Genomic DNA, 17,971 nt, shown 5'->3' with positions numbered 1-17,971 from the left:
GTTTGAGTTAGAAAAGCAGAAATTAGGAATTATTTAGACTAACATTAAAGGAATGGATGTTGATGGATAATCACAGACTGGAATATGTCCACTTTTACTCAATACTATTTTAAAACCACTTCAAATTTGTTTTTCAAATGCTATAAAATTGAATAAGACCCAAAATTAATGAAAGTAGAGATTTTTACTTGCCAAAGAGCATTGTGTGGAATCAATCATGTTATTTTGGGTAATTAAAAAGAACATTGATATAGAAAAACAGGTCAGTTTGACCCGAGGACTACATGAGGGTTAAGCCAGTTTAAATAATGTGTCTGTTTAGATCATAGACTGTAAAAGAAAAAGATGGACGACACGTCTTCCTTTCCTCACACTGTAAAAAAGTGAAGCCAATACATCCCGGATATGGGCGCCACCATCTTGTAAATGTGGAGCCAGAGTCTGATCGAGTAGTGATCGAGCGGTGGATTGCGAGTCAATCACAGCTGTCAACCGTTTCAGACGTTTCACCCCACTGTAGAATGACATAACTTGAAACATGAACACTTGAACAAACATCAGTATGATAAGAGCTATCTAAAATGACAGAAACTATCTCTTTATAAAGACAGCATAGCTTGCATTGACAGATTGGAAAGGGAGGAGAGAGAAGGGATGACATACAGAAAAGGGCAAAGGTCAAACCCCGGCTGCCGCAATGGACTCAGCACAGTCTACTTGGTGAGCTAGAGGTCACCCTAGGAAAAATATATTTGACGTGTTTGTTGATTTTTTAGTTTGGCCCACTTCCTATCCGCAAACGTGGAGGGGGCGGGATTTATGACCTATACTGCAGCCAGCCACTAGGTGGCGATCCAGATGTTTTAACTTCCCTTACACAGTCTATGCATCAACCCGTGGTATACATCAGATGTAAGTCCATTACGGCCAAATGTTGAGGATGTTAAGGAATATCAACACAATGTGTCAGTTTAGACTAGTAGGCCATCTTTCTCCATATGGAAATTAAATAAACCTACAAACTCATACAAATCTTATCAAATCCGTTTGTCCAATTATATCAGTAAATGTATTTATGCGTCCAGTTAGACCAGCATATTATGCATTTAAAGGAAGAGCATGTCGTAGTAATAAACATTTCAAATTTTATTGTTGGCCTTCTTTTTGAAGGATTATGGATTGGACTACAGTACTGTAGATATAAACATGTTGAGTAATACAGTGTGTGCATTTAGACTAGAAAATTATTCATTTTTTTATGTATCCTGTAACATAAATTTCTATTTGAAATGATCTCTTCAAACAGCAATGCTCATTCAAGCCACAAAGACTAACCAATAATAAGTTGGAAACTCTTAAATTAATCATCCAACTTTTTTTGATAATCAGTTATTCAGTTTGAGTCATTTTTTATGAAAAATACTCAACATTCTCTGATTGCAGCTTCTCAATTATCATTATTTTCTAGTTCCTTTTCTCCTCTGTGACAGTAAACTGAATATCTTTGAGTTATGGAAACAAAACAAGACATTGGAGGACATCTTTTGGGGGCTTTTGGAAACACTGATCGACATATTTCACCTTTTTCTGGCATTTAATAGACCAAACAACTAAGCCACTAGTGAAGAAAAGAAAAGAAAGATTAATCGACAATGAAAATAATCTTATATTGCAGCCCTAGTGCTGATCCATTTCAACCTCAGCGGACAGTTGTTTGTAGAGGCAACAAATGGCCCCTGTCCCCCAAACCGTGCCACTGTGCTTATGTTGGATGTAACGGAGGAGGCAGCATTGTGTCGAGTCGCCCAGATGAAGTGCAGACTCACTGTGATGATGGTGAAAGAGCATATTTTAGAATGTCACCTGTACCACATCAGCCCGCGGGGTTGTTGAAGTCTGCTTCAAAGCTTCTGGGCTGCATTAACTGATCAAAGGCACTAATCCCCCAATAAGCATTCAATATTTATGTGTGAAAGTACAGGCTGATCCATAGCAGAACCCAACGGCATTCAAACTGGCATAAACATAAGGCTTCCCACTGCAGGCTGAAGTACGAGGTGTGCGCATTCTTTTAAAGCACATCGGACTTATTTCACCAGCAGCTGGCAAACCAAAAGAAGATATACATATAAGTTTACACACCCATGCTAAAGTTGATTAAAAAGAGGAATGAAAAAACATCTTTTGGAAATTGATCTTAATTAAAAAAAAAAAAAGTCCGATATTTTAGCTGTTTTTTTTCAAAGTTTTTTTTTTTTTAAATTCATAGCATAATTTTTATTTGACATTACATTACACATCATGTATCACAGTATACACAATTTGTGCATTTTGTCTCTTTTTTTGTCATTTCTTCTGAGGTTTTGGTCACTTTTTTTTTTAAATACCATAAAATTCAATAAAACAAACAAAATTCGGGGAAAGTAATAATTCATTTTACCTGAAAAACATTGTGGCATCCATGTTATTTTTAGGCAGTTTGGTTGAAAGAAAGCCAAGTTCTGGATATTAAAAATAAAAAAATGGGTCAAATTGGACCTGAGGAAAACACAAGGGTTAAAATACAGGGGGAAAGTATACACCCACTATGTTAAATTCCCATAGAGGCAGGCACATTTTTATTATTAAAGGCAAGGCAAGGCAGCTTTATTTGTATAGCACATTTCAGCAACAGGGCAATTCAAAGTGCTTTACACATAATCAGTTAAAAAGATAAAACACAACTAAAAACAGTTAAAAATCGTAAGCATTAAAACCGGTAAAACACATGAATAAAAGTTACAGTGCAGCATAAGAAATTTAAAGAAATTATCAATCATGTAAAGAAAGGCCAGTTATTTCATGGATCCAGGATACATGCATCCTGATAAAGTAACCTTGAATTAAAATACCCCCCCCCCCCCCCCCCCCCCCCCCCCCCCCCATCACATACCGTTCCCCATACCTAGAGATTGGCATGGTGTTATTTCAGTTGTCTTAGTAGCTGATTTGATGTGCATTGAGAGATAATCTTATGGAAAGTTCCCCATGCCGATCTCTGTGTACTGTATGTATTTATTCCTCTTTTTAATCAACTTTAGCATGGGTGTCTAAATTATGCAAGCCACTGTATTAACAGTCCAAACTTGTTTAGGAGAGGAGTTTGTGCACAGTGTTCTTGCCAACAGTGAGAAGATCAATATGAGCAATCATTTGTGAGTGCTTATACACTCATGAGAGATGAAGTGGCAAATATTATTTATTATCTATCTCTTGAAAACAAAAATGCTCGCTTTCTCTGGCAGCATAAAGTAAAACCACAGGCTAAGAATGTGCTAGATTTGGATGTGCAGAGTGCTCCAGCTAAGGGTTAACATCTTAATGAAAAGCATCGCTCACCTTCAATGTCACGGCAATGCAATGTTGCCATGTGCACTTGTAATCCTATTACAATGTAATGACGTAATCCTGATTATATACTGAACATTTTCTTGATTCTAATACAATGGAGTCGAGCACTAATGTCTAATATATAAGTGAGCTGAATTTGAAGGCGCCTAATTGAAGTAATTGATGGAGGCAATCGTCTAACTGCATTGATTCTTCTCCTATTTTAGTCTGTGTGTCTCTCCGTGAGTTGTCTTTATAAGACAGATAGAAGATAACATGGTGGAGGTCAGACACTTTAATTAATGAATAGTAGCCCGAGGGCGCTACACGTAACTTGTCCGATTAAGAATGTAGAGCCTCTGATACAGAATGTAATTTGTCTCTTAAAGATCATTTTACTGACAGAGCTTAAATAAGACCCTAATTTGGACACTGGCCTATTTTCCAAAAGAAAGAGATTGCTAAATAGCACAAACTTGCATGACCTAGTATCTCTAAGTTGTATGTAAATGGTGTACGTGTGTAAGATTCTTTGACTTAGTGTACAGCCTAGTTTTGCTTTCTGTCATTTTTTAAGATTTAGGTCAAGCGGACACAATTATTCGCTGTGTGTTGGCGGTAGCTTGGCTTTTTATAAAGCATAGTGGTGGGTTTGTTCAGGGTGTCCCGTGCAGCTTTTAGCGCCCCTGCACACTCCCTGCATGGCGTAGCGTGTCAGCTGCATGGCGTGTCCCTTTTTATTTCGGCTCCCATGGCAACAGGTTAGAGCTTGCACACTGCCTGCGTGACACGCACGTCTCAGCCACAGCTCAAGCCGAAAACACGTGCATAATAGAAATAGGACCCACGCCTATTTTTCATGCAACACGCAAGGGTGTTGGAAGCGTTTCCAGGCCAAATAGAATGCGAACACATGTGATAAATGGCATTTTGATGTTTGAAAGTCTCTAGGTTTTGACATAAATGCAGATATAAATGTAATTAAAAAAGAAAAAACAATTATCGATTTTCAAGTATGGCACCTGTCAAAACAGAACAAAAGATCGAAATACGTGCAAACACATGCACACACACATAAATATTAAGATAAGATAAAGTTGAGTGTTCACGCCACGCAACTGACACGCAACACTAACGTCGCACTGCCGCCGCGCAACTGACACGCAACACTAACGCCACGCTGCCTCCATGCTACTGACACCACAACACCACGCAACTGACACGCAACACTAACGCCACGCTGCCTCCACGCAACTGACACGCAACACTAACACCGCGCTGCCGCCACGCAACTGACACGCAACACTAACGCCGCGCTGCCGCCACGCAACTGACACCACACTAACACCAACGCACTGAACGCACACTAACCCACGCTGCCGCCACGCAACTGCACGCAACCACTAACGCCACGCTGCCGCCAGCCAACTGACACCAACACTAACGCCACGCTGCCGCCACCACTGACAGCCACTAACGCCACGCAACTGACAAAACCACACTAACGCCACGCTGCCGCCACGCAACTGACACGCAACACTAACGCCACGCTGCCGCACGCAACGACACGCACTACGCCACGCACTGCACGCACACTAACGCCACGCTGCCGCCACGCACTGACACCAACACTACCCACTCGCCGCCACGCACTGACACGCACACTAACCCCGCTGCCGCCACGCAATATACGCACACTAACGCCACGCAACTACACGCCACGCAACTGCACCACACTAACGCCACGCAACTGACACGCACCACTAACCCACGCACGACCCAACACCAACCCACCAGCCCGCCACCTGACACACGCAACACTAAGCCACGCAACTGACACGCAACACTAACGCCACGCAACTGACACGCAACACCAACGCCACGCTGCCGCCACGCAACTGACACGCAACACTAACGCCACGCAACTCACGCAACACAACGCCACGCTGCCGCACCAACTGACACGCAACACTAACGCCACGCTGCCGCCACGCAACTGACACCCAACCTACGCACCTGCCGCCACGCAACTGACACCAACACTAACGCCGCTGCCCGCCACGCAACTGACACGCAACACTAACGCCACGCTGCCGCCACGCAAATATACCAACACTAACGCCACGCTGCCGCCCACCAACTGCAACAACACTAACGCCACGCTGCCAGCCACGCAAATGATACCAACACTACGCACCCACGAACTGACACCCACGCAACTACACCAACCACTAACGCCACGCAACTGACACGCACACCCACGCCACCAACTGACACCAACACCAACGCCCGCTCCTGCCGCCACGCAACTGACACGCAACACTAACGCCACCAACTGACAAACGCAAGCACTAAGCCACGCAACTGACACGCAAACCCCACCACGCCACGCTGCCGCCCACGCAACTGACAACGCCACGCAACTGCCACGCAACACTAAACGCCACTCAACTGACACGCACACCAACGCCACGCTGCCGCACGCAACTGACACGCAACACTAACGCCCGCAACTGACACGCACACCACGCCCAGCTGCCGCCACGCACTGACACCACCTAAGTCCGACGCTCCGCACCACTGACACGCACACTAACGCCACGCTGCCGCCACGCAACTACACGAACACTACTCCACGCTGGGCTCTCCGCCACGCAACTGACACGCAACACTAACGCCACGCTGCCGCCACGCAGACAGTGTGCAGATTGGACGATGTTCTCCGTCGGCCGGCGACTCAACTAGTATGGAACCTCGACCAAGGTGGTACCAAAAACAGAGAGTCACACACGGTTCATGTGTTCACTCCCTTGGCATTTTTGTTGCTTTGATAAAAACGCAACGCAAGGCAACTCACACAAGTCAAAATGATTAAAAAAAAAATCAATAAAACTTGAATACAGTAGAGTATGTCATCAGAATCAGAATACTTTATTGATCCCCTCAGGGAAGTTACTCGGTTTCAGTTGCTCACTGTCAAATTCAAAGTCAAATAATTTAAGAAAAGAGCAAGTCAGTACAGTGTATAAAGTAAGAGGAAGAAATACACGTCAAAAGTAGAAGTAAGTGAAATGAGGATACAAGTAATATTAGGTTAAAGAGATTGTTTCAGATTGTATTGTAGTGCAGTGTTATACGGAGCCCCGGAGGCGACATGGAGGGAAAAATAAAAACAAAGAAATTAAAAATTAAAAAAACATGTATTGGGGACAAACACTTGCATGATCTTGACTTTGACATGGAGGAAAAAAAAAATAAAAATAAAAAAAAAATAACAAGAACTGGGACAAACACATATGCTAGATCTTGACTTTGTTTTGCGAGATCTCAAGTTTTATTTCCTTCTTTTTTTTTCTCCATGTCTACTCAATAGTGTCAACATAGAGTACAAACATACATAGGTAAAGTGGGACTAATAAATAATACATTTTGCACATGTAGCTGATAAATTATTAGTTAATAGTTGGTCTTTCACTGCATGAACAATATTTAACGATATACTATACACCCACTTTCACCCTTCAACTCAGCTATACTGTAAGTCATGAACTCCTGTACCTGAACTCTGTCCTTCTCTCCTTTCCACCCCACGCCTTCTCATCTCCTGTCCCTCTCACCTGTCCTCTCTTCTTTCCTCTTCTGTCCCCTCCTCCTGTTTTCTCTTCCATCATCTCTCCTTTCACATCCTCTCCCCCGCTGGCCTTGTCTCTCCTCTCCTCTCCTCTCGTCTCCCCTGTCCTGTCTCCTCTGTCCTCGCCTGCCCCCCTCTCAATGGTGGTGGCTGACAGTGACTTTGCATCCAAAATGAAAAACAGGCAGATGGGCTCGTCGGGCGGCGTGAACATGACCAAGAGCACAAGCGTCAGCGGCGACATGTGTAACCTGGAGAAGACGGACGGCAGCCAGTCGGACACGGCGGTCGGCACGGTAGGCACCGACGAGAAGAAGAGGCGCTCCAGCATTGGTGCCAAAATGCAGGCCATGGTTGGCATGTCGCGCAAGAGCCGGAGCACCTCTCAGCTCAGCCAAACAGGTAGGACATCCAGCTGCACAGCCAGTGTGGGATTGTTTATCTGGGCATCTGTCCTGTGGCCCCTTGTTCTGTCTGCGTGCGTCTCTCTGTTGTTTTCTGTTCTGGATGTTGAGTTCTTAAACCGCTGCTTTCTCTTCTCCAATTCTTCTTCTTTCCCACTTTTTTGAATTTTATCTCAAAGGGCTTTAGACTGGACTTCTGGAGATGAACACAACGGCACGTCTTTCCTCTTACAGTATCTTTCTCTCTCTTTCTTCTAGGTATAACTCACCTGGAAATTCCTCGCTCTGTCTCACTGCCTCCCTTTTTTTCTTTCTTTCTTATTACACCACTGCAGTTGTGTTTTTTATGCATGATGCCGACTATTTATTGCGCCTTTTTTTGTTTGTTTTTGGTTGTCTCATTTTGGTACAGCTGTGACAGCTTTGCACTGTCACATTGATGACTTCAGCTGCTTGTTGCAGGTCACGTTTTCTAACTTTCTCATATTGTCACACACTCTTGACTGTGATTGCCTGATTATCACTACCTCAAACGGGGGCCAAATGCAGTTGTTTGTGTTTGTTTCTATGAGTGCATGTGAGAGTGTGTGCACATGCGAGATGTAGACAACAAGGGGTGTGTTGTGTTGGTGTTTTCAAACCTATTTCCCTTTAGCAAAAAGCAACACTGTGCTTTTTCTTTTATTGGAAGATGGAATTTGCAGCACATGGGGTTATTACTTTTCTTCACGCCTCAGTGTAATAGTTTTTTCTATGGTACCTGTTTTAAAAAAAAAGAAAACACTCAATAACCATTTGAGAGCCATTGGGCAGTATAAGCTGGTGTCAGGAGGTGTTAGCACGCCGTGCGCTGATGTCTCGGCCAACAGATTGGGGTCTGGTCTGTTCGTGAGAAGGTCATTGCGACAGCGCATCTCGAAGCATTGAAGGCCTTTTCATCTTGTCCATTCAACCTTAAAGTGGTGAAAAAACCCTTCAACCCATTAGCACTCTCCGTCCAAATCTGGCTAGATAGCACGGCAGAGGTATGGAGAGATGGATTTCTGGTGACGTGAGATCTGCAAAAGAGCAAAGGGAGGCACCAAGTCACGTGGCATTGCAATGCCGCCTGGCACGGCTATCTCTATAGGTTAATCATGTCACGTCAACATGTCAATTAGCAGTTTTTTGTGGCATTTTGGTATGGTTTATAGGGCTGGGCATCACCACTGATTTCCCTAATCGATTCAATTTACAAGGTCCCAAATTGATTTCTAATTAAGTTTGATTTGTTATATTTTAGTTGCAGTTTAAGTTCTCAAGGTGAGAGGTCAAGGGATCCTTTTTAAAAATGGCCTTGCCAGGTTTTCCCTCACCAAGATGAACAGTTGCCCGTCTTTGGAGCATTATTTAACCACATTTTAAATAATACAGGCAGAGATCAATTCTGGATTTTATGAATCAATTACACAATCAATTGTGAATCAATTCTCCAAGTCTTGTATTGTAGACTATTATTGAGGGTTATGTTGCCTTATAGGAGGAATCTTCTGGTGCCTACTTTTGGGAACAAACAAGCCTAACTGACATTTGTTCAGATTTTTATTTTAAGATTTCACACAACACACTGTGCAAACTGAGCAGCCTGATTCTCCTAGAGCTATTAATATTTCACTCAGTGCTTCTAAGTGCATCAGATGGAGTTTTGTGAGAGCGTGCATACGTCTGCCTCTTTATATTTGAGATCTTTTATTTGGTTCTGCACCAGCGCAAACACGGCCAAGCTGCCTTTTGCCCTACTTTTGTTGTGTGTTATATCCTGAGAGGCTCATCGCCGGCTTGAAGGGTGCATTCAAAGGATGTTCGATTTTTCTGCTCGACAGTTTGTGTGCTCTGCCAAGTGCTCGTGGGGGATGGGCAGATCAGACAGGCAGCACGTCGCTGTCTTTGACAAACACAGGTCAGTCAGATGGAAGGATGTGCTCCCAGGTGGCCGGCCTTGAGTGGTGTGTGTGTGTGTGTGTGTGTGCACAGTTTCCGGCTCCAGACTGTAACTGCTGGTTTTTGTCCTCTCAGTCCTCGGTGGAAGGCACAAGATTTTTTCAAAAAATACAAATGTCTCACTGCAGTATGTCTGAATAATGTTGTGTTGAGTGTGTGCACAGTCACAACTGCTTCATTTTCTAACTGCCAGGAAGACTGTGTGCATACTGTACATCTAGGTCTGGGTTCAAATAATCGATTCCCTGATTAAAATTGATCTTTGTCAGAGTGATCTGATATCTCTTTGAAATTGATCTTTTAATATATGCCAGCTGCAGACAGGAAAGGGGGGGACAGAGAGAAAGTGGGAAGACAGCTCCCAGGGCGCCCCATTGGTGTAATGTAAACATTAACCCGGTGCTTTATAAAACACATTTGAGGGTTGTATCTTTCTTGTACAATTTGCAGCATGAGTTCTTTTTATTATCCAAGCAAAATTGGTATTTTAACTGAAATGAGACCTAATAACCTTGTGAATAGGAATCAAATTGATTCAGGAAATCATCAGTGATACTCAGCCCCACATACATGTACTGTATGTCCAAAACAGGACCTGAGACTGAATGCAAGGGTGCAGTACAGAGCAAACAATGGACAAGAGAGAGTGCTGTAGATGCTACATGTGCATTTAGGTTAGCAGAGCATCCAACAGTTAATAGCCATTAGTGAAAATCTAGCAGTGAACCTCAAAAAGATACCACAACATGTTTCTTGGCTGCAGAATGGAGACTCTGAGAATGGTTCATTATTAAATTCATGTGACTCTGATTAATCCTACACACAGAGAGCACGCTGTTACACACCTGTGATAAAGAACACAACTGTACTGCATGTTGAAGAAATGGCGACTTTTTTCTAAGAGGAAATACAAGGATTAACAGTGTGGTTGCAACATTGGCTTTGACACTGTGATTGACTTGAACACGTTTTAGAAAAATGCATTTCGAAAATAATATTAAACCTATGCATGGGTTCGTTTAGGGGCTTTATTGATGGCACACTGGTCATCACGAGCAAGCTGAAACATCCATTTGATTTATTATGCCCAATTGTCCCAGCCACCAGTCAGCAGTCCTCTGCTCCCTGGGACATTATGTTTTTAGCTCAATAGAGAGGCGCCTTAATACGCCCAAGCAAAACGGCTGCTGCTACACAGCCTGACTCAGCTGAAACCACACGGTAACAATCAGGTCTTGCAGGCTTATTGGAAATCCATCTTCATGCATTCATCGGTGCATTTCTCTGTGTATTTTCCTTTTGATAGGCATCTGATAAATAGGCCTGCCTTTCTGTCAATTAGTTCCAATGCATTTGCTATCTGTGATACATATTCTCAGTGTGTGTGATTGTGTGTGTGGTTGTGGGGGGGCATGCTGATGAAGCATTTCACAGTATATTGACCTGCTGTTCCCTTTTTTTTTTTTTAGCTCAGTTTTATTGTGAATCGTTATCGGCTGTGGTGCATTATTGCATTCACGCACCCAATCATACATTATTATAATGGAATTATTCATCTTAGGGCTGTCAAAATGAACGTGTTAATAACGCAAACGTGTTTAATGCGCAGGAGCATGTCTTAGGGATGTAATACATCCATGAACGGGAGTGGATCACTAGCAGAAACAAAGCTTCTTGAGCAGAAATAGATAATTGACCGGGTCTTTTAAATGGAAAGTTGAGTTTAAAAGCCCTTCCAGATGGTTCTCTCCACAAGACTAAAGTTACTAAATTTGAATGTACTGTCGATGTGAACTGAGTTACCACCGAAGTACGTCGAGTTTCAAATACCACTAAAAAAAGTAATTATTTAAGTAATTCTAATTATTTAGAAGAGATTACAAAAAGTGCTATTAATTTGCAATGAATCGCAAGTTAACTAGGACACTCATGCAATTAAAAATTGTAATCGATTGACAGCCCTAATTATTATATATTGTCACAGTCCGGCAACAGACAATGTCAGACGAAATGACCTTGTCACTGTCTGAATATTTGTAAAAACTGAGTGAGGAAAAACATTGATTTATGAGAAAAATGTAAATGATGAAATATAAAGATTCAAGGTTTTTGCGCGACAGCAGTGATAATGTACTATGCAGTATATCAAATCATTATTATTATAATATATATATATATATATATTATACCTACATTAAGGATATTCTACCTAAAATATCATTGTAAAATTTTTCTTGAATGATTTGAAACATCCATTTTTAGGAACTGATAAGCATTAGCCTCCTGCTCTCTGTAGTTGTTAGAAATGGGCATCATTGGGGACCTGGGTTGCTTACCTGGTAGAGCGTTCGCCCCATGTGCAGAGGCTCAGTCCTCGCAGTAGCGACCGCAGGTTCAATTCTGACCTGCGGCCCGTTTTGCTACGTGTCATCCCCCCCCACTCTCCTTTCATGTCTAAGCGTTCCTATCAAATTAAAGCCCTAAAATGTCACACAATGTTTTTTTTTCGACCATTTCTACAACACATCTAGTAGCATTCTACCTGATTATCCATTTCAGTCGTTTTTCCCCATAATAGCCTCTGTTTAAAGAGTCCCGATGGCGTCCCAGAGACATAATAGAAAGCACTTCTTTAATACTCAGCACCAGCCTCTGACTTTTAGGGCTGGGGACACAAACAGTGCAGGAAATTAGGCTTTAACAAGCAAAAAGAGGCCAGTGTGCTGCAGTGGTAGTGTTAGCAGTGAAATAGAAATAGAAATAGGTGGAATCAGTGGGGTGGATTCTGAGTACATGGTATGATATGTCATTAGCATCTAGTTTTCTGTTCCCATGGGTACAGCCTTGACGGGATTCTTCTTACGTCCTACTTTTCTCTTCCTGACCCTGAAAGAAGCTCACTCTTTGGGCCAGATGTGTCACTCTCACAGCTGAAAAAACAAATCTGTAGAGAGGGATTCAAATAGGACATTTCACTTACTTGGTTGTTTAAATAGTTTTTTAATAGAATGAGTCTTATGATGCCATTGCATTGGCTCTTAGAGTAACTTGTCAGCCACCTCGTTGTACTACTTTTGCCTCTAAGAAAAGACAAAGTGGGATGAGAATTGAAACACTAGTGCACCACTGTACCTGACATCTCAATCCCACTGCTAGGATACTAATGATGACTGATAGATGTATGTAGTGCAACACTGGGTTTGTTGATGGTTGGATAACTTTAAAGTAATGCTAGAGTTAAGTTTTTCTCAATGAATGAGTCTATATGCCTAAATATCATGTAAACAAGCTTAGTAATAGTGTTAGATTTCAATGCTAACCTGATTAGGGTATGATTTACATGTAATTTTTTTTGGATTTGACCTGCTTGCATATGCTCCAAACAGCTAAATGCATACAGAAGAGAGAACAATGCATTAGCTCCCCCTTCTTTCCTCCCTCCTCTCTCACCTACACCACACACTGATGAAGTTTCGGACTTCCAAAGTCCTCCGACGCGCTATTTTATACGTGGTAAAATTGCTGAAATTTGAGCTTTCAGCCGAGGTAATCTATCTTCGTGGAGTTGGGCGCCTATATCAGCAGCTCCTCCGCTAGCTGAGGCTGCTAATTAATCTCCTCGGGGAGCGGAGCCGACACGCTGCTCCCAGGATGACGCATGAAAGCAGCACAGGTGCACCCGAGGCTCCGAGACACCAGCGCTCCCCGTCCCTCCTTCCACCTCGCGCACTCTCTAATTCCCATGCTAACTGGCACTTGTATCTCGCTGTCGTATATATGTCGTATATAACACATTTTACAATCAGGAAACCGTGTCAAGCGGCTTCCTTATTAAACACATCATCCAGCAGTGCTGTTCAGACACCACACTCTACAGTATCTCTTTCGTTCTATCTTTCCCTCTATCCACCCTTCTCTCTCCATCTCTTTAAAACACTTTTGTAGGTGATGCATGGTGTGAATACCCTTTGGAAGTGCAGCGTTTCTACATTTCAACTTCAGCCCCTGCAATCAGAGCTAGGGCTCTTTTTAAGTCACCATGAAATCTATATCTTGTCAGAGATACCTGGTTCTCACAGACAAATGAGTATGTAGTAACATCTGTCATAATCATACAAATGTATGATTATCTGACAGTTGTTAACGCCTTGCTGCAGATAAAACTACCCAGCAATATAAAACGAAGTTGAAATGAACACAACAGTAAAATGCAAAATACACATTAATACGGTAGTAATATTAATCCAGATAAAAACATCATATTATGCAACAAAACCCTGACAGGGAAAATTCTACTGCTCAGATAAATGTTACTTATGGTGAGTAGTATTACAGTGTGGTACTAGTAAAGAATCTGAATACTTCTTCCAACCCTGTATGTCTAAAATATTTTACTGTCAGGCTTTATATTCGCCGACAGCCACTAAGGAAAAGAGCATGCTTATATATAACCCAATGTATTGTTATGACATTGCTCTCTTTAGGTACTTCGCTGCAGATTGGTATTCATATTTCTAAAATTCTTTATACAAAATGGTTCTATCAGAACAATATCACTGATAACTTCATGTTTATGGATGAGCTGTGTTGAATATCAGAGTTGGTTGACTAATTGTTTTGATACTGAAAGGAGCACATGGTGTCTCTCTGAGCAGACAGTGTGCTTTGCATTATCCAAGAAAATAATCAATGTTCTTGTTTTGAACATGTTTTCTACATCGTGGTAATTTGTAGGAGCGTGATTTGGATGTCATCCAAGAGAAACATAAGCTCTGTTGATGTTAACCCTGGGAATACATGTACAGTAACCTGGAAAGTTGTGGAAAGGAAGTGGACATATGAGTGGGGGTGCAGTACAAATCTCTGATCTGATCTTTAACCATGTGACCAAAATTAAATTGTCATACTGTTGCTATTGAGAGGATTGAAAGGGAAGTGCAACGGATTTACTCTTCAGCAGCTAAATGCACACAGCCTCTTTGCAATGTTTTCATTTTGTTGCATTGTGGGTAAAATCCATGACAGATTAAGGCTGGCCGATATGGAGAAAACAGAATTGACAAAAACCTTGACCAAATACTGTCAATGTCAACACAGCGACAATATTGTGTTGTTGGTACTTTTACAAAATATCTTCATAATTAGATTTGTGATAGAAAATCTCAAGTTGCTTTTAACATAGTGAAGGGTGTCTGATGTTGCAGCATCGGCACCGATTTGGGGTTCGGTGTCTTGCCCTAGGACACCTTGACATGGGACCTGGGCAGGGCCCTGGATTAAACCCCCCACCTTCAGATTGGTAGACCCGCTCTACCACCTGAGCCACAGCTGCCCCGATGCCTTAGTGGGTAAAGGGAAATTATAGATAAGATAGAACTGTCTAGTAAATTCAGTAATGTAATGCAACCTTAAAAAACAGGAAAAGACAACACTATATCACAATATAAAATATCCCCAAACTAAGATGATATCTATTCTCATATATCGATGTAATATTGATATATTGGCCAGCACTATGACAGATAGTCCATTTAACACATCAAAATGTATTGTTTCACTGCCTTATTTCAAGCCTACAGTTAGAGTCTAATACTAAAACAATAATCATTTATGTGGAATGTCCCTTTTTGAGAATATTATGCACAAACGCTGCTTAAAATCTGTTGATTCATCTTGTAAATGCTGCCATGCTCCACCAGCTGCTCTGTGTTTTTGCCTGCAGTGTGCCTCATGCTCCACATCCATATGTCTCCGTTGCCTGAGTCCGAGGCTTGGACACACTTGTATAGCCGCGTCCCACATTTCAGTATGTAGTACATTCTTGCCTCCCATCTGAACTGGACTAAAAACGAACTTCCACCCTTCATTTTTAGATGTTTAACTGCTGCTAAAAATACAACTTCCTCTTGTGATTGTTTTGTCTTTAAGCGCTGACAGCGCCACTCCGTAGCTGTCAGTCGAAGAGGAAGCCTGAGCAGAAAAATACTGTGGTCAGTGTAGTCATGGAGCGTGAGCGTGATGCTTCTGCTCCTCATAAAAATGGTTAAAACATGTTCATTTCCTCTTTCAGTTTAAGAAGTCACCATGTCACGGTGACATGATTGTGTTGCAATTGTTTGTTTTTTTACACGCAAGAGAGGTTTTCACATATCACGCTAGTTTGTTGTGACTATAACACCGAAAAATCAGCTGGGGTGAGGTCAGGATTTTTCATATACACATACAAGGCTTGGCAGTATTTAGATCTCCTTTCTCTCTCTTGTTATCCCTCCATCTGTTGTACTTTCAGTGTTTGCGCCACTGAGCGGTGGGAGGCCGCCAGAGCACCGTCTGTTACTGCTACACCTTCATTTCCCTTTTCACACATGCTCTCTCACGCCACAACTTCCACCAAAGGTGTGAACCTTTGTCAGGAAAGGTGTGAAGTGAAAAGCGGGACACAGTGCGTGTGTAGTGTATACATGTCTGGTGGGAAGTCTCTTAGTATAAATGAAACATGAGCAGTAATATCGTCAACAAGGATTCTAAATTCTCTACAAACAAAATTAGTCGGATAATCGGACCATATGCTCCTTTCTTTGCACTAAACTGTATACAGACACATTTAGCAACTAGCTAGTGAAGACAGGGAAACATCTAGCATGGTAAAGATCCTAATATAATATAGATACATGTTCTTGGCTCGGTTTGTATGTTGATTAGTCAATCAGCAGGAATACGGAGAAACTACTGCCCCGATTTTTATGAAACTAGCTGGAAGGGTAAGGGCCGAGGACGAATCCATTCAATTTTGAGGGAAATCTGAATCACGGGGTGGCTACACAAATTATTTTTCACATGTATTAGTAACCAGCGGTGCGGCGGGACTTTTCCATGCAATATGTCCTCCAAACCAGTGGCTCTCAAACTTCTTTCAATAAGAAATCAAAATATGTTTTTCATTCAAGTACTCCCTGACCAGCTCAAAACATTTTTGGCAGCAACAAATACGTCGCTATATAAAGAGGCACAATACAGTGTCTGGTTTACAATGATATTGTAACGTAAAAAAACTTATATTTAGAATGTATCACTAAATGCATTCATTATTATAGTGTATCACTATTTTAGGAATTATGCATAAATGGTATATTTTAAATAAACATTTTCCAAAGATCTAACGTACCCCCTGCAGTCCTCCAAAGTACCCCTAGGGGTACGCGCACTCCCATGTGAGAAACACTGCTCCAAACCGTACAACATTAGACCTGTTTTATTCCTACCTTCCAACTACGACCCACAGGAGCATTTTTTGTCCTCATTTCTACACCAAAGAATGTACTGTTACAGTCGTGGGTTCAACCCTCCTGTTGTCCTCGGGTCAAATTTGACCCCTTTTAAAAATATGGCATTCTCTTTAACCAAATTACCACAAAACGAAAGGATTCCATGCAACGCTCTTTGCAAATACAATTAATCACTTTCATTGAATTTCAGGTGAAATGGTTTCAAATCAGCATCCTGACCAAACTCATCCACTCAACATATGTTCCTCTGATCTTAACTATTAGTCAAAATAATTCATAATTTCTGCTTTATTAACTCAAATATGAGGTATGATTCTATACAAATGAGGGTTATTGACCATGGATTCCAAAAAGTAGTGTAGAACTAGTGGTACTAAGGTGGTGGTAGTAAAATCCCGAAAAAAATGATGCGATGAAAATGTCAAATTTCAAAAAAAGGGTAAAAACACACAAGGACAACACAAGGGTTAACACTATCTTACCGTTTTAAAACAGTCGCAGTTTGTTCCAATTTAGGCAAAAAAGCTAGGGAAGTTTTAAAAAAGATTGTGGTTTTGGTTAAAACCATCTGTTACGTTCCTTAATTTCCAGTTATGTATGTGATGCAAGTTATAAAAAAGAAGCAATTTACTTGTATTTTGAATTTTATTTTCAAAACAGTTTTAACGCTTGAGTGCTATATCGGTATGATGTCATGCTAGCTTGTTGGAAAGCAGACCAAATAAATTGTTTTTGGAAATATAGAAGACCTTGGGACAGGTTTGTGCTCTCTGAGTGCCCTTCTAAATTATGTTATATTATTCTCTGGAGTTGGTGGAGACCAAAACAGAGCTAAAAAAAGAAGAAGTGAATCTTAGACATCTTCAGGTGGACACAAATATGACTCCAAATGAATGCTTAATTTAGATAGTTAACTGTTCGATAACACATACACCAAAACAACTTCATAAGATGGTAATATGCCAGAAGTGTGTGTCTCACATTACATGGCCAAATATCTCTGAATGACACTTTAATGTGTTGTTGTTAAGCATACCTTAATTTGTAATACAATTTCCCTTCATGATGCTTATCCGGTCTGAGCTAGACACGAGGGGAAAGTGCACTTCAGACTGCAAGACTGGCCTGCATCAAGGTAGGCAGCATGGAATGTAAACTGAGAGGAGAGAGACCTGTTTGCCTACATTTGTGTATGCACGGGTGCGGCGCGTGTGTTCATTTAAGTGCTCAAATATGTGTGTTTGCCTACATCTGTGCATGTGAGTGCCGGGGTTATAGTCCTCCATTAAGCTGTGTTTACA

At 41.7% G+C, this 17,971-nt stretch overlaps 1 protein-coding gene across 34 annotated transcripts in view; it reads left to right on the top strand.

Moving 5' to 3' along the window:
• Window positions 1–17,971, top strand: part of rims2a (regulating synaptic membrane exocytosis 2a) — a 192,741-nt gene that overhangs the window by 161,422 nt on the left and 13,348 nt on the right. For 15 of the 34 annotated variants that reach the window (XM_032517819.1, XM_032517823.1, XM_032517822.1 and 12 more), the window contains one exon: window positions 7,158–7,402. The exons of 17 other annotated variants lie outside the window; for them this stretch is intronic. In XM_032517819.1, coding sequence (XP_032373710.1) covers window positions 7,158–7,402 — 245 coding nt within the window. The remainder of the gene's footprint in view (window positions 1–7,157; window positions 7,403–17,971) is intronic. 2 more of the 34 variants (XM_032517800.1, XM_032517798.1) reach the window with 1 other exon arrangement.

This window comes from Etheostoma spectabile, chromosome 6, assembly GCF_008692095.1.
Source record: "Etheostoma spectabile isolate EspeVRDwgs_2016 chromosome 6, UIUC_Espe_1.0, whole genome shotgun sequence".
Classification (NCBI taxonomy): domain Eukaryota; kingdom Metazoa; phylum Chordata; class Actinopteri; order Perciformes; family Percidae; genus Etheostoma; species Etheostoma spectabile.
This window is presented reverse-complemented; position numbering and strand designations above follow the sequence as displayed.